The sequence below is a fragment of the Nanorana parkeri genome, unplaced genomic scaffold, assembly GCF_000935625.1.
Source record: "Nanorana parkeri isolate BGI_ZX_2015 unplaced genomic scaffold, ASM93562v1 scaffold112, whole genome shotgun sequence".
Classification (NCBI taxonomy): Eukaryota; Metazoa; Chordata; class Amphibia; order Anura; family Dicroglossidae; genus Nanorana; species Nanorana parkeri.
The window spans coordinates 1,956,948-1,982,119 of NW_017306380.1; the positions used below are offsets into that span (position 1 = coordinate 1,956,948).

General features: G+C 42.2%; 1 protein-coding gene across 7 annotated transcripts in view; it reads right to left on the minus strand.

Moving 5' to 3' along the window:
• Positions 1–2,841: 2,841 nt before the first annotated feature.
• The window catches only part of BAZ2B (bromodomain adjacent to zinc finger domain 2B), a 118,094-nt gene continuing 95,763 nt past the window's right edge, over positions 2,842–25,172 (minus strand). For 6 of the 7 annotated variants that reach the window (XM_018553153.1, XM_018553149.1, XM_018553151.1 and 3 more), the window contains 13 exons: positions 23,204–23,438; positions 21,847–21,909; positions 21,577–21,721; positions 18,351–19,006; positions 17,334–17,604; positions 15,050–15,205; positions 14,683–14,840; positions 12,500–12,813; positions 10,614–10,749; positions 7,746–7,892; positions 6,801–7,066; positions 5,024–5,167; positions 2,842–4,207 (listed from right to left, as the gene is read on the minus strand). In XM_018553153.1, coding sequence (XP_018408655.1) covers positions 4,054–4,207; positions 5,024–5,167; positions 6,801–7,066; positions 7,746–7,892; positions 10,614–10,749; positions 12,500–12,813; positions 14,683–14,840; positions 15,050–15,205; positions 17,334–17,604; positions 18,351–19,006; positions 21,577–21,721; positions 21,847–21,909; positions 23,204–23,438 — 2,845 coding nt within the window. In that variant the 3' untranslated portion in view covers positions 2,842–4,053. The remainder of the gene's footprint in view (positions 4,208–5,023; positions 5,168–6,800; positions 7,067–7,745; positions 7,893–10,613; positions 10,750–12,499; positions 12,814–14,682; positions 14,841–15,049; positions 15,206–17,333; positions 17,605–18,350; positions 19,007–21,576; positions 21,722–21,846; positions 21,910–23,203; positions 23,439–25,172) is intronic. The other variant, XM_018553152.1, reaches the window with a different exon arrangement.

Below are 25,172 nucleotides of genomic sequence, written 5' to 3' on the forward strand. Positions count from 1 at the left end.
GTACCAAGTAGCTGCCGGGAAGGACAGGTGCTGCGTGTGATTAGAACGCAGCCCCCGTCCTTCTCTATGGGGCTACGCGGCCGTACGCTCACCTCATTTGCAGGTCCGTAGGGGTGCGGGTGATCGTATTCATACGCCGCCGGAATGGATCCTGTATGCGTCCCGGCCTGAAAACCCGCACCCCTACGGACCTGCAAATGAGGTGGGCGTACGGCCGCGAAGTGGGGAATCCGGGCCTGACTGTCCCGCTCAGCCTCCTGTGACAGCGTGTCAGGATGGAGCGTGGAGTACAAACACTCAACAATGAGGAGTGATCGCTGAAAAATAAATTATTGTAAATAATTGAGGACATAGTAAGCTCACTGTGTCCCGTTATGAACAGGAAGTGCTCTACATCGCTTCCTGTTCATTCATGATTGTGGACACAGTAACTCATACTATCTACTCAGTTTATGAATGGACAGGAGCACTCAGTATAGAGGATTCCTGTTCATTTATAATAAGGGCTGCAGAAAAAGAGATTGAGGACTTTGTGTCCTCAATCTTTTTATCTATTTCAAAAGGGGAATATCAGGGGTCTGTTTAGATCCCCCCTGATATTTCCCCAAAGCCCCCGGCGCTAAAATAAATAATTCAAAGATAATTTTAAACACTTTAAAAAGGTTGGAAAAAAATAATCATATTCGGTTACTGCTTGTTAAGAATACGTAAATAATTGAACCCCCTTATTGCCGGCTCACGCCAGCCCTTTAGGGGGTTCTTTGTGCAGACTCCTGATCATGTGATTGGCTGTCATTTTCATCTGGAGCCCATCGTATTGGCTCACGATCGTAAGTAGTGACATGGCGGCAGCTCAGTGACAGTGCAGGGGGGTGCTGAGTAGGGATGAGCCGAACACCCCCTGTTCAGTTCGTATTCGAACATTCAAACGGCCGAAATGTTCGAATACGAACTCGAACTCAATGCAAGTGTATGGGGGTCGAATGTTCGACCCCCATACAGCTGCCGGTACATGTAATAAATACTGTGTACTGACCCCCTTACCTCCGCTCCTGTCCCGGTCTCCGGTCCCCTGGTCCGTCCGCTCGCTGTCCCGGCCTCCTCTTCCCCCGGTCCGTCGGCTTCTCTTCTTCGGTCCGGCCGCGGCATCTCTGTCCCGCCCCCCTGCCTCCTCTTTGTCTGCAGGCTGGGAGCCATACCCAGCCTGCTATTGGATATTGTAAAATGCAATAGCCAATAGCAAGCTGGCTATTGCAACCGCCCACTGCCTGCTGTCAATCAGCATAGGGGGACCTGATAGAGAACTTTCTCCTTCAGGCCCCTCCTCCGCTGAGCCCTGATTGGGCAAAGTCTTGCACCTGACCTGTGGTCAGGTGCAAGACTTTAACAAATCAGAGCTTCAGTGGGCATTTTGTATTATGGAATGTCCGCGGTCGAACAGACCGTGAACATCCCATAAAGTTCGGCGCTATGCGAAGAGCCTAACTTTCACCACCACCATTTTCGTGAAGGCTGAAAGACACGTAAATATAGACAGTTTTTGCTAATTGTTGCCTAATTTATATTATATGTGTACAAGAGAAACTGATATCCCCTCCAGTCCAAACACAAAATGCCCCCACCAATCAGACCCATGCAACCACCAGCAACCATTCCCAGCTACATGCAGCCCTGAACTGAAGAACTCAAAGAATCTCACAATCCCTTGTCCATCCCAACCTCTTTCAACACCCCAATTATGTTCTGCTTCACTATTCTACTGTATCTATGGTAAGTGGCCCTTGCGTTAAAGGAGAACTATGGGGTTAGGGCTTTTCCTCATAGTTCTCCTCAGGGTAACGGGAGGACACAAACTAGCATCCTCCCGTCACCCTAAGCTCAGTATACCGCGAGCTACAGCTCGTGGTATACTGAGACGCCGCAGCTGAAGCAGATCCCAACAATTATGCCGGGATCCGCCCAGCTGCGTGAGTGACAGCTGGCTCTGCCTATCTAGAGGCAGAGCCAGCTGTGCCCTCCCCCGTCCGTTCCGCCAGTCAGCGCTGGAGGATTGGAGCGTGGAGGGGGGAATCCAGTCCCTCCCTTCACAGCTCTCTGCCGTGACAGGATCGAGAGGTGAGCCAAAGCCGGTATGTGTTCGCTCACCTCCCGATCTACTAAGCCAACCTGTGACAGTCTCATTGTCACAGGTCGGCTAGAACTATGAGGATAAGTGAAAAGCACTCACTTCATAGTTCTCCTTTAATTCAATGTGAAGGAGGAGGAGGTCAGGTTCTGAGGAAGGGGGCGTGGCCCCGGAAACGCATCAACTGAGGCATACCTTGCTGGCACACAGGAACACTATCTGTGCAGCTCTTATATGCTGTTGTTTTGCTCTTTGCTAAAATGAGGATCAACGCTTATTTTTGAAGGCTCATTGTCATCTACTCTTTTGTGAGTATTATCCTACTTTTGCCGTTTTGATAATAAAAATGTATCTACACTAGGAAAGGCGCCCCTTGTTTTTGTTTTTTGCTAAATGGTTATATTTGAAAAATCTAATAAAAAAATTCAAACACAAAAAAAAAAAAGAAATGCTGCTGTGAGGTAAAAAACAGACATACAAACCCATCACATGTATTGCAAAACAGTCTTTAATTGTATCCGTGCCACACAAACTAGTGAAAAAAACTACCCTTTTCACAACATTTTCGTTTTAAATAAAACAACTTCAAGTACAATTGGTACAAAAAAATGTCTGATCTTTTTTTTTTTTTTGCCTCCAACAGGCCACTATACCACACAGTAGATAAAACACAGTGGTTACAAATGCCTTTTTATTTTTTATTATTATTATTACTGTTTTTGTGGCAAGGCAGATGAAGGGAAATGTATCTATGAAAAAATACTGTGTGTTAAGAAATCTGTCATATGTTTTGTCTCACATGGATACAAATGAGTATACTTTTTTTTTTTTTTTTTTTAGGCCTACTTGGCAGTAAATCATGTAACAAAATTAGAAAATAATGAAAATAACAAAATAATATAAAAAATAAAATAAACATAAGAAAAAAAAAAAAAACCAAACTGAAATATATCCCCTACACCCTGTTTTAAAGGCAGGCACTACCAATATTAGGGAGACTCCACAGTGTCGGTAGAGGATTCTGTACAAGCAATAGGTTATTATTACCCGGCTAAAATAAAATGCTACAGTCCTTCTAAAACAGACATCATAATCAATGCCTGCAAACAATATGTACACATCATACATATTAAACAAGACTTAATATAAACAATTGTCAACAGTATATACAGATCTGTTTTTCTTCACCATCTTGAAATACAATTTGACTACATGAACGATGCAGCAATGTATACTTATATAAATGTACTACTTTACAGTAAAGTGTTGATGCCATTTTTAGCACAGCGGTGTAAACAGTTTTACTTGGCTTGTTTTTTTGTTTTTTTCTTTAGTGTTTTTTTTTTTATTTTTCTTTAACATTCTCACTGTATTTTCAAGATTTAAAGCAATATTCCTTATTCTTCCTTTTCACAGAAAACGAAGATTCTTTCTGCCGTTTAATTCATAAATAATCCATAAAATTAAATACATTCACTAACAATGAGCTACAAAGTAATACAAAAATAAACAAAATAACATTAAATCAATAAAAAATAGATATTTATCGAAAAGAGAATGGGTAACCGTTTTCCCCCCGGTACAGCTCTGGTGGTTGAAGAATCAGTGCGTTTTCGATATATTTTTATATTTTTTTTTTTAGCTATTGCACAAGGACGCCTTTCTTAATTTTGTTTTGAGATTTTTTTAAATTTTTTTTTCGGGCGTATGTTCTTGTTAGTATGAGGCTGAAGTTGGTAAAATGTACAGGCCCAAAAAAAAAACCAGCAAAAAAACAAATGAACTAAGAACCGTGGTTGTAACTGGAGTGATTTGTAATGTGCCACTCATGATCTGCAGGAGACTATTCAGATTTTATTTATTTAGAGGTCATTCACATTGCTGGTCTTGTAATCCAAACGACGAGAGTGGAGGATTGTTGAAGGATTTCAGCTCATGTTGAAAACTTCTGTCCATCTTTTTTCAAAATGTGTCCGCATTTTGTGTCCAGCCCTGCCTATCTCAGAGTCGTCTTCATTGAACGTTTCACAGTTGTTAAACACAAGTCTGATGTCCAGAGCGAAAGCCTCAAAGTTTGGATATCTGGAAAAGAAAAAGATGCATTTTATGGGTTGCTTAACCGCTTCCCATCCTGAGAAATGTCTTACTATTCGCACACACACACATGATAAAATCTGAATTTGTGGCTAGAAAACAACTTAAAACTCCCAAATAATTATATATTTTCTGAGAGGAGGTCCGCCCCCTGCAGTGAGTGCACACATCAATGGCTGCTGCTGGCTCACATGGCTGCTACCTGCCACGTCCAGTCTCCTCCACTGCCGCTGCTGACTCTCATTGACTCAGCAGCGGCTATGGAGAAGAACGCAGCGCTGCACAGATCACGGTGATCTGAACAGCGGCGCGTTCAAACACAAACGGCACGCACGGCATCAGGGGGGTGTCCTGGCCGGGCCCCCTGTGCCTGGGCCCCGTAGCGGCCGTCTGGGTCGCTATGGCTATTGTTACGCCTCTGGACAGGGGTTATAACCTTCCCCTGCTCTATCCAAAATAAAGCTGGTTTGCTTTTAACTCCACTTTAAGTTAAATCAGTACAAGATGGGTATGTTGACGGTACTGCTGTTTGTTCCTTGCAGTCTATTTTTCTTTAGTGAGCCCATAAGTAACTTTGCACATATGGTACCATTGGCTCTTTCTTATTTTAAGGTGCCTGAAATTCAGTTTAGGGGTATGGCAAGGTTATATCTAAAAGGAGTCTCACCTTCACACTATATAAAAAAAAATTGGGAGGCACACAAACAGTTCTTACTTTATATTAACTGTACGCGACATATCCTTCTGTTCTTTTAATGTCATGTAACTTAAACTAAAATGATGGGGAACAACAGCCATACTTACTGCCCACTACTGAGCTTTTCCCGGATGGTTGCAAAGTCCATGGGCTTCCTAATGACCTTCTTATAGCCAGGGACAAGTTTCAAGTTAACAGGAAGCAGAAAAGGCCAGGCATCCTCATGAGATTCCATCTCAGACAAAATTGCACTGATAAGATAAAAGAACAGATTTAACCAAGGCAGACACTACACAGGAAACAAATATTGATTTCTCAGATGTATCTGGGACTGTATGACATTTATATAGTGTCATCGTTATATATTCTCCTTGAAGTTTTTCCTCCATCAAAGATCTCCTAGACAAAGCTCATGTGAGGCTTCATTGCATTCGGGTGTAGTTTGGGTCATCCTGGCTGTTTTACAACCCTCACTATACAGTATAAGGTACAAAGTAATGTCTCCGCTTCCAGATGAAGCCTAATGTAGAGGATTTAGCTGGGTTCTTGTCCTTCATAATTCCTCTTCACGCTGCTTGACCCACAATTGTACAAGTTACCCTGCAGCAGTTATTCTATGGTTAGTAAATAACAGTTAGAAAGAAGAGAAGGAGCCACAGCACCCCACAGTATAATGCGAAATAGAAATGGACTATCAGCCAACCAAAACCCAGCTGTACTTTCACATCTGAATAAAAGTACAGCTGGGTTTTGGTTTGGTTTTGTACTTTTAATACAATCTGGGCAGTGTGGTGCTGCAAAGAGGCCTTACAGTACTGGGGTCCTGAGTTCAAATTCCAGCACATTAGCTGCATAGAATTTATATTTTCTCCACATTTTTTATGGTTTTCCCTATCAAAGCCCACAGTGGTAGTTTGATTGAATTGTTAACAAATTGATGTGCTTGTGTGACTGTGCCATGTCTTTGGAGCATGGGAGGAAACCCATGCAAGCACAGCGAGATCATGCAAACTCCATGAGGATAGTGTCCAGACCAGGATTTCAACCAGAGACCCCCAGTGCTGCAAGGCAGAAGTGCTAACTACTACACCACTTTCATAACTGCATGGTAAACACTTGCTAGTTCTTTTTATGTGATTGAGAATCAATCAAATAAAATAAGCCCAATCATAATACAATGTCACAATATTGTTACAGAGTATTTATGAATGAAGCCTGCAAACAGGTTTAACAAGTTTTATTCACAAAGGGGCTGCTGTTAGCACTCCTCAGCCAAAGCCAGCTGTCAAACTGACATCTAGGGAATTTTGTTAGGGAATGGGACCCTGGATATATAATGTATGCCAAAGGTTTCGATTCAGTTTTGTGTGTGTGTCTGTTGTATGCATAGGTTCTTTAACAGATTAAAGGAGAACTATGAGGTGATTGCTTTTCACTCAGCCTCATAGTTCTAGCCGACCTGTGACAATTAAACTGTCACAGGCCGGCTCAGTAGATCGGGAAGTGAGCCAACACATACCGGCATTCGCTCACTTCTCCATTATGTCCCGGCAGAGAGCCATGGCAGGGGAGGGACTGGATTCCTCCCTCCCCGCTCCGATCCTCCAGCGCTGACTTGCGGAACGGACAGGGGAGGGGGCGGGTACAGCTGGCTCTGCCTCTAGATAGGCAGAGCCAGCTGTCACTCACGCAGCTGGGCGGATCCAGACATAATTGTCGGGATCCGTTTCAGCTGCGCCGTCTCAATATACCGCAAGCTGTATACTGAGCTTTGGGTAACAGGAGGACGCTAGTTTGTGTCCTCCCGTTACCCTTAGGAGAACTATGGGGAAAAGCCTTAACCCCACAGTTCTCCTTTAAGCTAACTGGTACAAAATGCCTGACCTGCAGAAAGCCAGCTCCTTGGCATCATCCTTAGTGTGGTGTTTTGACTTCTTAGATGCAGGCGGAGTGTCTTGTTTTGAGGGACTAGAGTTATTTTCCTCTATTTTTCTTTTTTTAGTATCTTTGATCCCCTTTTTTCCGGAACCACCGGTTGCTGCAGTATCTTCATCCTCTGCTTCCCCGGATGCCTTTTTTCCTTTCTTCGGCTCAGAAATCTTTTTCCCTTTTAGATTCGCCTTCTTCATTTTTAAAGTTTGTCCGCTTGCCTGGAATGAAAACAACGCATACTGTTTTCAATGGCCGATATACATACCAATAATAGTGTCAGTATCTGTGCTGATACCAAGTATTTGGGAAAGTACTTGTACTCACCTAAATGCTTCAATACTTACCCCGGATACCGGAACTTTGGGTCAGAGTGAGATTTTCTTTCACCGGCAGTGCTGCGAGGGAACATGGAGCTGTTTGGCCGGCTCGATGCTGATTGGCTGGCTCCCTGGCCAATCAGCATGGAGCGGGTCAAACAGCATGGGGCCGGCTTCCCAGGCAATCAAGACACTGGTGGTGTGTCATTACCCCGCAGCCCGGCTTCCTGATTGCCTGGGAAGCTGGCTCCATGCTAGGGAGAGTACTGGTATTGGTACTCGGTATTAGGGAGTATCAAAATATAAATGTTGGTACTCGTACTCGATACTGAAAAAACGGTATCGGTGTATCCCTACTTCCAAGTGATGCTAATGTGCTCCCAGGCCTACAGGGTCATATATGAATGAGACTCCAGCATGCTCAGAGTACCTCCGGGTCTCATCATTTCTGGGCACATTTGGAATAGCTGCCTCCAAGGGGCATATAATATGATGCTCTATGCCCAAATAACCTTACCTGGCTTGTTGTGATAGATAGATATTGAGCTCATTAGTTCCCATAAGGTGGGGAATGTCTTACCTTTGCAATGCAGGCAGGACAGAACCAGTCACCCTCTGGTATAACCGTGATTTTGGGCCTGTGGCAGTACGTGTGACATCCTTTATCACATCCATCACACAAAAGCAGCAATTCCTCATTATCTCCTTTGCGGCAAATTTGGCAGTACTGCAACATACACATAAAACAAGAGCAGTGAACAACATTGGGTGGCAGAGAATTCATTATTGTCCGGTAACACTCCTACCCCACCCCAAATCTGATTTATGATGACATGAGCTTCATTTTAAAGTGCACACTACATTATCTGTTGTAAAAAAATACAGGTTAAAGAAAACAGGTAAATTTATTCCCGTCTTACTTCAGTAATGTTCAGCTTTTATTGAACTTCCGCTTTGCCTAGAGACAGATTAAATGGGGACCTGAGCAACGTAGCAGCAGTGGACTCCCAACCCTTAGACTGACATTGATAAAGATTACAATTGGCACAGAGAAGTCAACCCATTTGTACTGTCTGTATTGACATGCTTCCTGCTCATCAGACACTGACTGCCTACAAGTACATCCTCCTTTGTTGAGTAACAGGCAATTGCGAGGTTTTGATCAACTGTGCTGTTCCCCAGTTTACTGAGAATGAAGGTTGTAGCTTGATCTCTATCATAGCCCCATTTCTCTCCAGGTTAATAGGGGTCTGCCATTTGTCACATTTACCTGACCAACTGATAAGAGAGTCTTTTAGCTCAGCTACTCTCCCTCCTTTCTGCTTCCCTACAACAACTGAGACTCCATACTCCTGGATGTTACTACTGGCGCGCAGGGAGAAGTTTACTCATCATATGTCCTGTACAGTAACTATATAATTTTTTTGCTGTTTTAATAGTGTTCTCAATGCCTGATGACAATTATACTTTTGGCAGTAGATACCAGTCAGGATGAAGTTTGTTAGTAACATCCTTACACCTCTGTCTCCTAATAAACAGGAATATTTAGCAATGTCAAACAAGAGTGCAGTACACCAACTAAAAATTGGTTGCTCTGTCTGACTTTTGGCTAAGGGTTGGGGTGTCTACTGTTTCACAACTTATCATGCTGAGAGAAAGTTCTGAAAGTAGATTCAGAAAATAAAGAAAAAGAAACAGTAGGAAATGTGGCAACCTTGCGCTAATTTGCATATTTCACAAAGAACAGGTAAGCTTCTAAAGGTACCCATTGACATTACCTGTTACCGGATCACTGGCTGATCACATAAGCTGTCACCTCTTGCTGTTAGATGCAAGCTGGGATTCATATTCCTGAATGACAGACTATGCTTCCCTGGAGACACTACTGGAGCATGAGAAAGGGGTGTCTTTTGAGCACACAATCCATAGGAAATGATCTTTCAGTAGTCCGATTTTTTTCTGATGAGCAATATGGGGACTTTTTGGCCTTGGGATTCCACGTTCAGTTCACAGCAGGGTACTTTCTGCTGAAAGACTGTATGCTTTCTCTTGGTTTATGCCCAAACTGGTCCCAGTGGATATGTGTGCGGATAAGATAATTAGATTGTAAGGGTTTCTAAGCAGAGGCTGATTTGAACATTCAAGCTGGGTTCACACCAGCCGCACGGTAAAAAAGATCCGTTTTAGGATGCGGCTGGTGTCCTCTGGGTGGCAGTGTGGTGGAGCAGTGCCTTGCGTTGTTACAGTGCAAGACACAGTTTACTTTTTTTTTCAACTTTATTGGCAGTGTACTACAAAGTGTGCACTCCATACAGGTCTCTGCACTGCACTGTAGTGTGGTGACCTCTGGTACCATCCAGTGTGCTGCACATAACACTAGCCTTCTAAAGTGAATGGGGCACATGGAAAACAATTGTTTTTGTGTTCCCTTGTGGTGACTGGCACCATTCCAGTGTGGAAAAACACCAGTCACCGCAACTGGTGTGAACGAGCCCTTGCAGTTATGTTCTGCTGAATCAAGCTGTGCTGATGACTTAATGATGAGCACACATGTATCAACATGATCATTCAATAGATCATTTTATGCGACCAAACTGATCGAATACAAATAACAAAAACAGAAGCCCTTCAGTCAGTTGATACAGAGAGCTCTTGATTAATTTAGACCCTGCCATGTCAACCAACCATGGTGTCATTTTAAGACTAGGTATACGTACATTTGAGATTAGGGAACACAGTGACAATCATAATTGCAAAACACAGAAAATAAAAATTCAATAAAAAATCGCTTTTAATAAATACTATTTAAAAGTTAAAAAAATGGCTGTATTTGTATAAAACACCATAGGAACCCCAGCAATAACAAAACTAGCAATACGAAATTTAACTAGATCAAAAATGATTCAAAATAAATTCCTCAAAATACTGAGGGATTTACTTTAAAGGATTTATTTTGGATGAATTGTTGATACAGTTAACATTTGTGATCCTTAACTTTATTATTGATGGAGTCCCTATGGTGTTTTATACAAATATATCCATTTGTTTTGCATTTTGTTACTGTGTTCACAAATATCAAAATTATTTATATTTATTCTTAGTTCCTTATGAGTGGGTAGACGGTTAGCCTATTAGTTAATTTTTGACAGATGATATAAATCAGGACTGCTTGGTGCAATTATGCTGACCGCTCACTTCACATGCTTGTGTATGTACTGGAGAACCAGACATAACACAAATCCTTTGCATTTATGACTGATTGCTTGTGTTTTGGATCTATATTTTCAGTTGATCACAAAGCTTATATCAGTGCTGTGTGTGTTGCACTGTTTGATGATGAATAGCTTGTTTGTGATCAATCCTAGATCAATCACATGTATGGTCGTCTTTAGACAGATCAGCAAACCTGTACTAAAACGTATGAACATTAAAACTTAGGACAACGTACAACTTTCATGATGGATTTCTCCCATGCAATAGATTTCTGTAGTTGCTGAATGCAGAGTGATACTTGTGCTGCGTTGCGTGCTTCTGAGAGTGCTTTCCTCCAAATCTTCAAGCCCGGGGCAATGTCATCCTCAGCCCTGCAGTGTAACAGTGTAAGAAAATGCTCAATGATTGTCCCGAATCAGATATAAGTCAAAATCACACTGAAAAGCCAAGCAGTGACAATACAGGGATAAACAGCCAGTATGTACAAAGTTAAAGCAAAATTACTGAATTTGGAGCATAGAGAGCCTGACTATCAAAGTGGCTGAAACAGAAATTGTCTGTGTGTTCCTGGCTGCCAATCATATTCCAATTTGGATTAACTGTCATTTTGCAGTAAGCATATAAATCTTCTATAATGCATCGCAGACAATTCTTGATAGAATGAGTCACATTAGGGCTTATGCAAGAATCGAAATATTCTGTATTAAAGTGTTATAGTTGTAAAGGTCATTACATATTTATTTCTGCTCCATTTATTCAGCTTTATGTACTTTGCCTGAGCCTGAGTCTTCAGCTTGAGAATCAGGGGTAGGAAGTCACCAAATATTCAACAGTTACTGCCCTGTCTACTGTGCGATCTCTCACACCGTCTACCAGCTTCTGAGTCTGACAAACAGTCTCTATTAAAGGAGAACTATGGGGAGAGTGAAATACGCTCTTGTCCATAGTTAGAGCCAACGTGTGACACTGCAGTTGTCAAAAGTATGCTCTATTGATCAAGAACTGAGCAATCCCAAATCACTGATTGCTCAGTTCACTTTTTTTTCCCCTTCCCCTCTCCTCTCTGTTCCTCCCGCGCTGACTGGAGGGACAGACAGGGGAAGGGATGGGCACAGCTGGCTCTGGCTCTGTAGAGGCAGAGCCTGCTGTCAATAAGGCAGTGGGGTGGATCCTGACAATCTTGTCAGGATCTTTCTAAGCTACAGCATGGCTCTGCGCTGTCAGCATATAGCAGGGAATAGCCCGCTGTATGTTGAGTTTTGGGTCACAGGAGGACATTAGTAAATGTCCTCCTGTGACCCAAAAGAGACACCAAAAAAGGTTTGGCCATTGTCAGGGCCATATTTACTCTCTCTGCTGCCCTAAGGCCAGGTTCCTCAATGCGCCCTCCTACCCGCCAACCACCCATGGAGAATGGCAGACCAGTAGGCTGCATGCAAGTGATCTCGGAGACATCACAAAACAAGCGGCGGCTTCCCCGCTGTACATTTAGCTCTGCTTGCCCAAAGCAGGGCTAAATGTAGAAAACTACTACCGGCCCGGCGCCCGGAAGTGCATGTCCAGGGCATCAGAAGATAGGAATTCCACACCCCTGCTGCCCTCTACTCCCTGCTGCCCCAAGGCCCGGCCTTGGTTGGCCTTGTGGGAATTCCGGCCCTGGCCATAGTTCTCTTTTAAAGAACCCCTTAGTTGTTTAATATGCCTATATGGTGATCTGTCTCCCATGACTTTTTGTATACTAAAAAGTTATACTCAAGTAGGTAAATCCAAGTAAGGGGACAAGTATTCCTAAGAAAATTTTACAATTTAAGACTGAATACTCAGATTCTTGACAAAGCATATTCATGACTTATTCTCTATTAGACACTTTGATGAATGAGACCCAGACTGACTAGGAGTGTTACAGCTTAGCCACAGTCAGTTTCAAGTTAGATATCTTTCATTGCTTTTTGGGACTGCTGACATACATAACACAGATTATTGTACAGAAGCACCATGCAGGATAACATGACCTGTAAAAAGACACACAGGAAGCTACAAAGAGAACAGGCAAAAGATAACAGGCTCCACTGAGCAAAGAAGCACAATGATTGGTTATATATATTAATGTCAATGACCTACCCGTCACCATCACCACTAATAGATGGTGCAGGAGCAGGGACAGTAACTGTGCCCACATTATCCAGTTTGATCTGAATGGTGGTACTTAAGGGGCTCTTCAGATACCTTCTTTCAATGTTCCTCTCCAAGTCAGTCAGCCTGGTTACTGCTATATCTAGAGGGTTGTCGCTCCTCCGTTCAAGAGTACATGGATTGGCTCCTCCGTCTGCTGGATGTTGCTCACCATCATTGTCCCTGTGCCTTTTAGTAACTGACTTATGTTCATGATAAACCAAGTCTTCTCTCTCGGAGGCGAGTTCTGGACACATCCAGCCCTAAGCAGCAAGAGAATTGTTAGAATATAATCCATGGTACAGGCATTCACTATAAGACCATGACATTACAACAATTGTATTGACTTATAAGACCATGACTTTACAACCATTTTATTGACTTATATGACATTTACTTTACAACCATTTTATTGACTTATATGACATTGACTTTACAACCATTTTATTGACTTACTGATTAAAATTTAAAAGAAATCTGGTTTTATCTAATTATCTGACTAACATTTACAAAGACCAGAGGGGTGCAGCCTATGGCTTTAGATGCCAAATGAGGCAACAGGATATTTTTGGGACCCTAGATTGTGGGATATGAAATTTAGTCTACATAATACCATAAAGTTTTGGGGTTTCAAAAGAATGCTAACCTGACTGTTGGGGGAATGGAAAGCTATCACACTGATACTGTTTTTATTATTAAATTGGGGAAGGATTACAATTTTAATCTATTGTTACTGCTGTCTCTGTGTCCATTGGGAAAAAATTATATAACTTTTTTTTCCACACGTAAGGGCTAACATCATCTACAATCTTTTGACCCCTATATCACTGCTGTATGTTGTAATGATGTAGGGGTTGGGGGACTGAGTCACTGGGTATGGCGGGTGGCACAGGTATCTCATACTCCCAGAAGTAATGAATGCTGAATATTGATGGGCTCGGGCGTGTTCGCAGCTCCACGTGCTGAGCCCGCCAGGAATCTGACAGCACCGCAGCGCCAATCACAGGTACTGAGACATTATCCCGGTCCACAGCTGCAAAGATCGGGATATGTCTCAGTGCCTGTGATTGGCGCTGCGGCGATGTCAGCTTCCTGGCGGGCTCGGCACGTGGAGCTGCGAACACGCCCGAGCCCATCACTAATGCTTAAGAGACTGACTGAGGCTGCAGCCCTGGAATGGAGTGAAGGTAAGAGACACAGGACGCTTAGAGAGGTAAGTATTACATTTCCGAAATAAAACAACAACTCAATATGGGGACTTCTACTAAAGGCTCATAAATATGTTATTTCTAGATTACACTGTATTGTACATAATGTATGAAAATACAATGAAAACCGTCATGGTATGCATATACAAAAATCACACTTTATCATTAAAACATATTAAAAACAGTGCTACATCTGCAGATTTCCTCTTCACAATCAGTTCAGATATCATAATGTTTGCTGAATGACTGCAAGCTTTGTATCCTCTATTATAAAATCCAACACTTGTAACATAACAACAAGTAATGTTATATTAGGTTGCCAATCCACACTTGGGAAAGTACTTGCTTCCTGTACATATGTGTACCGATTTCCGACAAGGAAATCTGTATTTGTAGCATTTTGGGGAGTTTTTCATCTTATATGCACATTGAGTAAGTTTATACTCTTCCCTGGCAAATGTTTTTTTTAAATATGTATATATAAATCTTGACAGTTTTCACTATATGTTTATAGATTATTTACTGAACAGTGGAAGGTAGACATACTATAGTATTGTTTTGAGCCTTTGGTAATTCCCATATTAAGGTGGTTTTACAGAGGTCATTTTGATGCATGTTTTGACTCCATTCTCAGTCATTTTTATTTTCTTTTTAGTAGCTGAGCAAAAAAGCTGTTCCATTGTAGGGCACCTCCCTTTATTTATTTATTTACCCTGACAGGGTAGCTTTAAAAATAATTCACTTGAAAAAGACTTGGCTATCAGCAAGTTGGATGAGGCATTAGAAGACGCTGCCTTGAAAGAAGAAATTGAACTTTTCTTTTTCTTGCATTTAGGTCTGAATAATGTGGCTGCCTGCTCCCTGGGCTATGTGACATGGCTTTTCAAATGAAACCAATCCAATCGGAGCGTCGCTCTTTATTACCTTAACTTGTAAACTAGCAGAAGCCACTCGTCTCTCCAGATCTTCTACCTGCTGGAGAATAGCGATGTCAATCTCCATCTCATGGTCTTCCACACACCAATTCTCCACCACGTCTCGTGTCAGCTCACATTTGTCACGTCCTTTCACGTCTATGATAGCTACAGGAGCAGAAACAGTTATTAGACGCAACAGAAAAGTAAGGACTCCTAAATTATCTGCAATGGACACAGAACAAATGTCCCACAGAAAGTTCCTAATGTTTAAAGACTTTATTTATAAAATATCGGTAAAATTCTGCTCACGCATATTATGAGGCTGTTGAGTTTATGGCCTCAGCCAGCATTTCATTTGTCAGCAGGACGCTTACCCTCTTTGTTTCTCAGGCAGGCTAGGGTGATGTAGTCTAAGTGCTTCTGAATTTGCTTCTGTAAAGACTTTTCTCTTATTCCTCGGAGATTAAGCACTTTCAATAAAGATTTGAGATCTTCCGGATCTGTGATTCTCCACCAGCCAAACTGCATTTCTGTCAGTAAAAGCATGACCATATGTAAAATATTCATGAGATTATTTCATTTTGGATGTGCTTTATTTCTGTTAAAGCAATTTTTTATGTATTGATTCAAAGCTGATATCCAGGCAGATATAAAACAAACACAGTTTAATTGAATTATCTACCCTTTTAAAATATATTATTACTCAGAACTAGCATAAGTACCTGCATCTGTCTTGATATTATTAACATTCTGTAATCCTCTGCACAGCAATATTCAGATTGGAAGAGTTTAGCACTCTCAGCTAGTCAGGGCTGTGTTGCTTTACACAGTGTTGCCATTCTAACAACATGATCATGCTTGCAGGAGGGCAGAATACAGAGATGAGCTCAACCTTGTCATGTTGCTGCTTTAATGTCCTATCCTTAGGCTGAAGATGGAACCTGATAAGGCTGTATTGCCAGCTGCAGTGTAGGCTGAAAAGCTTTTTCCAACCCCTTAAAGTATTATTAGCTGTTGCTAAAAATAACAAATAGTCTTTGTGCAGATAACAATGAGCCTTAAGTGTGTATGACCACCCCGACCATGAGATCATTTTGCACTACAGAAGCAGAGCAATTAACTAAATTAAGTTGTATTTCAAAGGGATTCCTTAAAAAGAATGGAAGTCCCTTTGAAAAGCAGTGTGCTGGTGTGTTACCTAACAACTAGTGAAGTCACCCAGCACAAGGGACCTTGCTCATACAGGTAATCTGCACACAGGTCTTTGAGTTGCTGGTAGGGGTCCTGCACTGCCTGTACATGAAATCAGGGAGACCCACTAAAATGTGACAATCCTGTTACTAAGGTCAGTACTTTACTATTAGGTAATGTGGTTGAACTGAAGCATCTTTGTCTTTAAAATATTATCATTTTAGTACTCTCTTATTTAGCCATGTGACTGGCGATTAAAAGGTCTCAAATAACTGCTTCTGTTAGCCCTGTATTTGAGGGCACTTTTCATGGTTATTTGGAACTTGGTAGAGACATATTATTATTTTAATCTACGCAAGTTAGGTGGCTATAGCGTTTTACAACTTTCTCCAAGTTTGCTGTGCATTAGCTTTTGTTATTATATAAGAGGACAGCTTTTGTTGTCCTTAAATAACATAAGAAAGAATGGAATCATTTTAGGTAAGTTGTTAACATCCTACAATGTGCATAAACAGCAAAACATGATAACTATTTGGTGTGTTGCCTTCAAAACAGCATCAATTCTCCTAGGTAGACTTGCACACATTTACTGGTAAAGATTCTGCAGGCATATGGTTCAGTGCATGATGATACAATTATACCAAACAGGTGCTAATAATCAACAAGATGTAAAGCACAATTGTTAAATCAACCAGCATTCAGCTGTGTAGAAGGAATGAAACTGGGTGAGGAAAAGCCACGCTCCATTAACAAGTTGAGGTAGCTGAAGACAGTTCAATAGTAAAAATCTTACACAATGGCAAAACTAAGCACAGCAACAAGACACAGGGTGGTCTTATTGCATCAACAGGATCTCTCACAGGCAGAAATTTCAAAACAAACTGGCGTTTCCAAATGTGCTGTTCAAGCATGCAGTGCTGAGCACCAAAAACCAAGTGGTTGGCCAAGAAGACACATCATGCTGAATTCCCTTAAGAACGAAGAAATGTTTGTGAAGGGAAATCAAAACCTGGCACACTCATCTGCAGTCCAGAAAAGTCTGGCCAGAAGTGGTCTTCATGAAAAACTTGCGACTAAAAACTCATACCTTCGACATTGGAATAGGACCATGAGAGTAGCCTATGCATGAAAATATAGCCTCCGCAGAGCCCTAATCTCAAGTCTGTCTAGGATTACAGGAAGAGACAGAAGCACCTGAGACAGCCTAAATCCAATGTTTGGACCAACCTACCCGATGAGTTTCTTATAAACCTAGTAAGTATATGAATTGATGTTTTAACGGTAAATGATAGACACACGAAATATTGATTTGATTTGGGTTTTCTCTGTTCATTAATTTTGTAGGTTGTTAATTGACAAATAAAAGCTATTCATTGCATTAGTGCCTAAAACATTTGCACAGTACTGTATATATAATCAGATGAATATGTTGGTTTATGCACTGAGCACAAATAAATGAAATCTTACCTTCTGGTATTGGTCTAGGGATGGGGAAATCCATTTGTTTTGGTAATTCCACCGCCGGTAAAGGGGTACAGATGGATTTGTCACTCTGTGGCACAGGAGATTCACTTTTACACGGCTGAGCATTTGGAGTGAGGAAAGAGGGGACATTTCCTTCAGATAATCCTGATAGCCCAAGCCCCGGCATGGGGGGAGAAAATGGAAGATTTGCTGGAACAATAGGTGATGGCCACCCGCAAAACTGTAGACCCATCACTGGTAAACCAGGCTTCATCTAGATACCGGAATGAATATTTACATCAGCATATTATTAAACATGTATATCACCTACACACTGTGCAATAGCTACTTCTCACTAAGCCAATGCTGTCTGTTACTTTGACAGTGCAGGAAAAAGCTGTACATTTAGATAGGAAAAAACATTATAGTTTTTCTTCATGGCAAGATAGATATAACTTCCTTATTTCTATTAATAACAGTGAATATTTTCCTAAGTCAGAGAAACTGACAAAGAGCTTGGCAGGATACATTAACAATGGCTTATGACAGTTCCTTTCTCTGAGAATAATTTATATTACCCACAGACATAGAATTAAACAAAACTTTGTAGCAGTTGATAGAGGGAGACACTGTGTGCCTTACTCTCTTAGTTGAATCAATTCATTGCATCATGGAGAATACTGATTCTCAGGGCTGTATTTGTTCTTTCTTCCCTCTGGGCCTTCCAGAACAATGGGAAATGCCTTTGCTGTTTGACATACAGAATACACATTATCACCAGTCTGAGATCTGCAAATGATCTGCTGGTAAATCTGGCATTGCAAGTGACCATAAAATACACTGATTCTTCTTTGGTTTTATAGTCTGTGGGGGACTGTGTGGAGTAGGAACTCTGTATACAGCAAATGAGCATATTTGATATATGAGCAAAAAAAAAAATCCCCAAAAATGTTTTGAACTAGAAAAAAATATACATTACAGTGATGGCCTTTATGGAAGACTTCCTTTCTGGATGCTTACCTGAAGTGAGGAAACCGAGAAGGGACTGGGTCCCATTGAGCTGTGTGTAGAGGAAGAGTTCATAACGGGGGATGGCACAGGAGATGAAGACTGGGAATTATGACACAATTGGCTTGTTGAAGCTACTGATGCAGAGGATTCTATGTGAGTTATTGATGTGTCATCACAGGGTGTCCGAGGGAGGAGGCTGAACCACTGCCTGCTCCTTTCTGTCAGAGTTTTTAGCAGCTGTTCATTGGGAATTACTGGAGAATTATAAAACTTGCCAGACCCGCTGATCACAGGACTAAATGGATTTAAGTCTGTCTTTTCAGGATTGCATTGAGATGTGCCGGGCTGCAGTGAGACAGGAGTGCTCCGGCCTTTATTCTGAAAGGGAATCGAACAGCCATTGGGTGAAACACTTGGCTTTGGTGGCACAACGTCCATTTCGGGAGGCATTTTTGCTACTTCTAACAGTTTACTCAGTTTGGAGAAGGATCCAGGTTTCTGGAGGAACAAGTTGGTGCTGTCTTTGTCCTTCGAACATTTTTGCTCCCCAGGACTAGAGTTGACACAGTTTGACTTCTCATCAAGGCAATCAAGCATCTCTTCTTTAATCTCAATCTTTTCAATTTGTCGATGCCTTTCTCTTTCCTTTGCCATTTCCTCTGGTCCTACAAGAATAATGTTAACATTAAATATAGCAATTAAATACATAAAAAAATACACTTACACCTAAAAATAAAGCTGTCAGTCATTTTAATCTTTTAAACCCCATTGCCTAAGAGCAGATACCACAAAATGCCTACCATTTATTTATTTAACCAAATGTGCCTCTCTGAAAGTATGTTTACTATGTTACTGATTTTACCAGCTTCAACAATAAGCCTTGCAAACAGTCATTTCCCATTCAATGAGGATGCCTCAGTGACCAATAAGGCTCTTAATGCACTGCGGGGTGGCAGTTGGTTGGACTTAGACCTGAAGACAAGGACTCCAGCCCCTAGTAACAAAATGTCACTAAAAAGGAACTAATGCCTGGGGGTGCAGCAGGAGCAAAAACCATAATGTGCAAGCATGCATGGCATACTTGCACATTATGGCAAACTTACTATTAAGTTTGTGCTGTATCAGCGATACTATCTGCTGTGTATCACTAACTGATGGTGTAACGCCCGCGTATGCATGATAGAGTTGCACCACCAGGGGACCACCCTTCTACATCTGACAGTTACTGAGAGTGTACACAGCAATGAATATGCACAGTAGGCAATCTGAGAAAAAATACCTAAGAAAAACAGAAAGGATGTTTTTGGCACATAAGACATACAAGGCCCCTTCTACCAGAAAACATCATCAGTTTTCCCCGCAGTCAGTTCTGCTTTAACCAGTTGACATCCGCGGTGTTAAACCCCCTTCCCATCCAGGCCATTTTTCAGTATTCAGCGCTGCGGTACTTTAACTGACATTTATTCCGTCATGCAGCGCTGTACTGAAATGAATTTTATACCCTTTTTTGGGGACAGATAGAGCTTTCTTTTGGTGGTATTTATTCACCACTGGGGGTTTTATTTTTTTACTATATTAAGGAAAAATTACCGAAATTTAAAAAAAAAAACAGTTTCCCCTATATTAAATGATAAAACATTTATTATTACCCAATTTTTTGGTAAAATATAAAAGATGGGGTCACGTCGGGTAAAAAGACACTAAACATGTCAAGCCTTAAAATTGCGTGCGCGCGCGAAACCTCAAAAAACGATAATACCCAAAATTGGCCATAGGCGACGCTTTAAAAGCTGTTACCGCTCATCAGTTTAGTGTTATCAGTGATTGATGGCCCTAAAATGATTGCTCTCACTGCGACGTTCGCGGCGATATGTAACATGTGTAGCGCAATTGTAATTTTTGCGCGCTGGGGCACCGGACGCGTATTTACGTTTATAGGCGCGTAAACGTGGGGGTGGGGGAGTTAAACATTTTGGGGGGGTTTTTTCCCCTTTTTTTATATGTGGCTTTTATTTTATTTTATTTTTTTATGTGTTACTTTTCTTTTTTTTTATTTATATTTTTTTTTTTGCACTTATTGTTATTGCTATTATATAGGGGGATAACAACCCCCTATATAATAGCAAAGGCACACTGACAGGTCCTCTTTATGGAGATATTAGGGGTCTCTAGGACCCCTAATATCACCTGTGGACCCCAAAAGAAGCTGATGAAGCTGATGAAGCAGAGATCTGGTGGGGGGCTGCCGCTAACGAGCACATATAGGCGATCGGCGGGCTATGGACCCGCTGATCGCCTATATGTGAAACACCCGGTACCGGGTGTTCGCATTGGACGGGTCTTTTCTGCCCGTGCGTGCCCGCTAGGGGGCGCGCGCGAGCAGAAAAAAATTGCCGTCTGGAGACGGCAACCCGCAGATGCTGCAGTGCCGTCCGTCCGTTTTTTTACTACGGGCGGACGGCAAGAGGTTAAGAGAAGAACACAAAGAGGGCTTTCCTTGCTTATACGGGTAATAGAAGTTATTTGTGGTGTTTGCTCCAAATGTAAATTATAAAGCTACATCCAGGAATATTGACTCTGCGCCTACAAAATGGCTGCCTACATAATGTGTGGATGACATGAACATTTTAATGCGGAACTCCAGGAATCACCTATATTGCAAACTTACTGTACATTCGTCCAGTTTGGCTTGTTGTAAATAACTGATATTTGGAATGCTACTGGGGATACTGAAAATCACTGTATTAGTCCGCACTTCATACAGTGATGGCCGTGACCAGGTGCTGCTCCAGAGGCACCCCATCTGCATGCTGAATACAGGGAGTTTAGCTGTCATTCAGAGAACACCTTGTTTTTTTTAATCAATTAATTTGCATTCTCTGATTCTGATTCTTTGAGCAAAGGACTCTCTGTGTTCACTGTGTAGAGGTAAAGATGCTGGAGCTGCACCCGGAAGATCATGGCTATGACTGTATGTAGAGCAGACTACTACAGTGATTTTCAGCATCCCCAGCGGCCTTCAGGATATCAGATATGGATACTTACATTAAGCAGAGCTGGACCAATGTAAATTTGCAAAAAAGAAAATGTCTCGAGTTCCGCTTTAATTCTCCTCAGTGCTGCTCTTGCCAAATATCTGCAACATATGGCAACCAAGCAAATAGTATCTTTGCAGTTTATACATTCCTGTTATCAGACAGAGAACTGAAAATGGGACTTGATTTACATGACTTACCTTCACCGCTCTCCATTCCTTCCACAAATATGCCACCACACTGTGGAAGAATCCAGTACCGACGGCGGTACCGATCCTGCCCAAACATCATTGACCGCAAGGAATGGGAGGACTCAAACAGCTTCTTCCTATACTGGTTTTGTTGCTGTGGAAAGAACAATGGCACAGTTTCATATAGTAACATCATCTACAGTGTCAATACATTTCAGGGCTTTCTTCAGAATGATGATACACATAATATATGAATATACAAGAAAAAGAACAGATTACCTTCACCAGCTTTTCTATCTGCTTCTCTAGTTCCTCTACTGTAGCAGTCTGGTCTCCATCATCCTATGGGCAACATAAGCAATACATATATTTCTGAGGCTTTCTAGATTCAGAAAAAGCATGAGAAAAAACCCTATTCTGGTAGTCAGCACAGTGATGAAATCTTCCTACCTCCACTATCATGGTCTGTGCAAGGATCTGAGGCAAGCCTTCATTGCTTGTACTCATGAGTTTCTGTCACTGTTCCTGAGCACTGCCGTGTTCAGCATTCAAAGGTGTACAGTATAGTATTATCAACTAGAAAGAAAACTGCTTTCTATGGTGGACTTCTATGTCAATATTTGCTTACACTTTGGACAATATAGCATCCATGGTGTGCCCAGTGGTCAGCAAACAGTTAACAAGTACTCCAAGCAGGTATGCAAAATAACTTTTAGTACAAGTATGCATTCTTTATAAAATCATTAAAAGTGCAACTAGAATAAATTCCTGAACTGGTCTACATTAGGTCCGTGCAATTCTCTGCACATCAGCACACTAAAAGAAGGGTCAGCATTTGGAGCAAATTATGGTATATTTGCTTTGCACATTACTTTCAGTCCAACTGAGGGACCATTCTAACAGGAGGAGGGAACACAAGGCTAACTGCTGCTTCACTATCCAGTTAGGAGTCCTGGGGGTATTCTTGCCACGGCTGTATTGCCTAACTGCAGCGTAGGACCTGCATGTGCTGTCTGGCTGGGTTGGCTGGATCAAAGAAGAGGCTGAACAGAATTCCAAAGTCTTTGCTAAGCTAAAACAGTTCGCATATATGCATTTCTACTATTGTTTTCCTAGAGCTTAGTTTACAAAAAGGAACTAACTAGCCATTAATATAATAAATAATTATTTATTTTCAGCCACTTAAAAGTAAACCTACCATTAAAAAAAAAAAAAATATTTCATAGTATGGTCCAGACAGCTCAGCCGATGAAGTAAAGGCAGTGTGTAAAAGCATTACCTGTGGTATGATTCTCAGTGTCAGATCTGGCCCTACCCAACGCATGCTTCTGACTACAGCTCTGAAAAGATCTTAGTGGTCCAGAGCCCCTGGTGTGCTGGTCATGTGTTGTTAGATGCTAGTAATTTCCCTTCTCCCACTGTGGAGGAGGTCTACAAGGTGCTAGGAGTTCATTCTAGTTCATGCTAAAAATATGTTGGGACATTCAGAAACAAAGGTCCAAAAGAGAGTCTTGGCAGAGCTGTGCCATAAAGGCTATTTAATGAGGTTTGTCTAACTAGGCACCTCTTCCTGCATTTCACAAAAAGGTCAAAAGAAGCCCTGCATTATGCACTGATTTAAAAAACATCCATATACCTCATCATCGCAAGTTTCGGATTTCTTCCCCTTTTTATCTTCATCATCGTCTTCATCTTCTTCTGCTGGATCATCGCTATCATCGTCATCATCATCATCATAGTCACTGTCTGTACCCTTCCGCCTGCGTTTTCTGCCTGCTGTGGGGGTTCCTAATGAATGCTGTTCTTCTCCGCCTTCAGCGCCCGCGATGGAGTCTCGCTTTCCCGTCTTTTTAGCATGTATTATTCTCAGCCTATAAGACAAGCACAAGACATGAAATGCTCTGACTAATAGGGCAGATTAAACTAGCATGACAACAACAGCAATAATGGGCAAATAAGTGAGCCATTGTCTCGCTCAACCTGTTTTAAAGGAGAACTATGAGATGAGTGATTTCCACTCACCTCATAGTTCTAGCCGACCTGTGACAATGAGACTGTCACAGGTCGGCTCAGTAGATCGGGAGGTGAGTGAACACATACCAGGTTCGCTCACCTCTCGATCCTGTCACGGCTCTCTGCCGTGACAGGGGGAGGGGCTGGATTCCCCTCTCCGATCTGCCAGCGCTGACTGGCGGAACGGACGGGGGAGGGGGCGGGTACAGCTGGCTCTGTCTCTAGATAGGCAGAGCCAGCTGTCACTCACGCAGCTGGGCGGATCCCGTCATCTACGTCGGGATCCGCTCCGGCTGCGGTGTCTCAGTATACCGCGAGCTGTAGCTCGCGGTATACTGAGCTTAGGGTAACGGGAGGACGCTAGTTTGTGTCCCCCCGTTACCCTAAGGAGAGCTATGGGGAAAAACACTGACCCCATAGTTCTCCTTTAAAGAGACACTGTCACATAGTGACGATGCCCCCTGATAGCCCACCCTGCTAGCAAGGATGCTTACCCATCTGCACTCCCTCGCCTCCCTGCTGCAGGATTCCTCCCTGAGTAAGCACCAGTGTTGGATGGTGCTGGAGCTTACCTAGGTGGATGACGTCGCTGCCTCCCAATATGGCAGTGTTCAGTAGAAGCACTCTGTTACAGCAAGGGAGTAAGGGCTCCAACAAAGCGGGAAGCAGACGATGGAGCATTGATAAATGAGTATACCTTGCTGGGAGAAAGGGGATGGACTTGCCAATAGGTCTGAGGTCAGACAATAGAAACATTTAAGAAGTGTCTTGCCAATCAGGAAAAAAATGGATAATGAAAGCAAAAGTAAAGTTAACCAAAGTGGCTTTTTACACTGAGTTTTGATCACTCCTTAAAGCAGAAAGTAAAGATGACAAAAAAGACAGGCCAGTTGGGTTTTTACAACAGAATAGATTATGTATGTCTCTTGTGTCAAATGACTACCTCCCTGCCTGTCAGCATTTGTGTGCACTGAGCTACTATTGCGCAGTTCAGTGCACAAGCTTGACAAGATCCTGTGCTGAAATGAAGTAACTCCCATGCACATGTGCAGGAGACACATCATCCCAGCCCAGCCAATCAAAAGGCCGAAGACACCAAACACGGAAGAAGACCGGGCAAAGATGGAAGGATGGACTTGCCCTACACAGCTCCCTCCTCATGTATCACTTCCCTCTCCCTTTTAGATTGTAAGCCCTCAGGGGCAGGGCCCTCCTTACCATCTTGTCTTGAATTGTATTGATTGTAATGTCTTCCTTATATTGTAAAGCACTGCGCAAACTGTTGGCACTATATAAATCCTGTATAAAAGTAATAGTGATGTCCTATGCATGACAAGCTGAAGATGAAGAAGCTTAATAAATTGGATGTTTGTGTGGAAATGTCCCTGGTAAAGGAAATCTTGTAGATGGGGGAGTGTGGCCCAAGAAATTGTGAGACCCATCGTAAGAGCAGCAGCATGTGGAGAAACATCTAGAGAAGGATTCTCACTTTAGAATAGCATGATCGCTAAACTTTTCCTCAGCTGTATGGCCACCCTTACGACCAAGTGCTAGACCTTCATAACAGGTCCAAGGGTCGGAATTTATTTTTC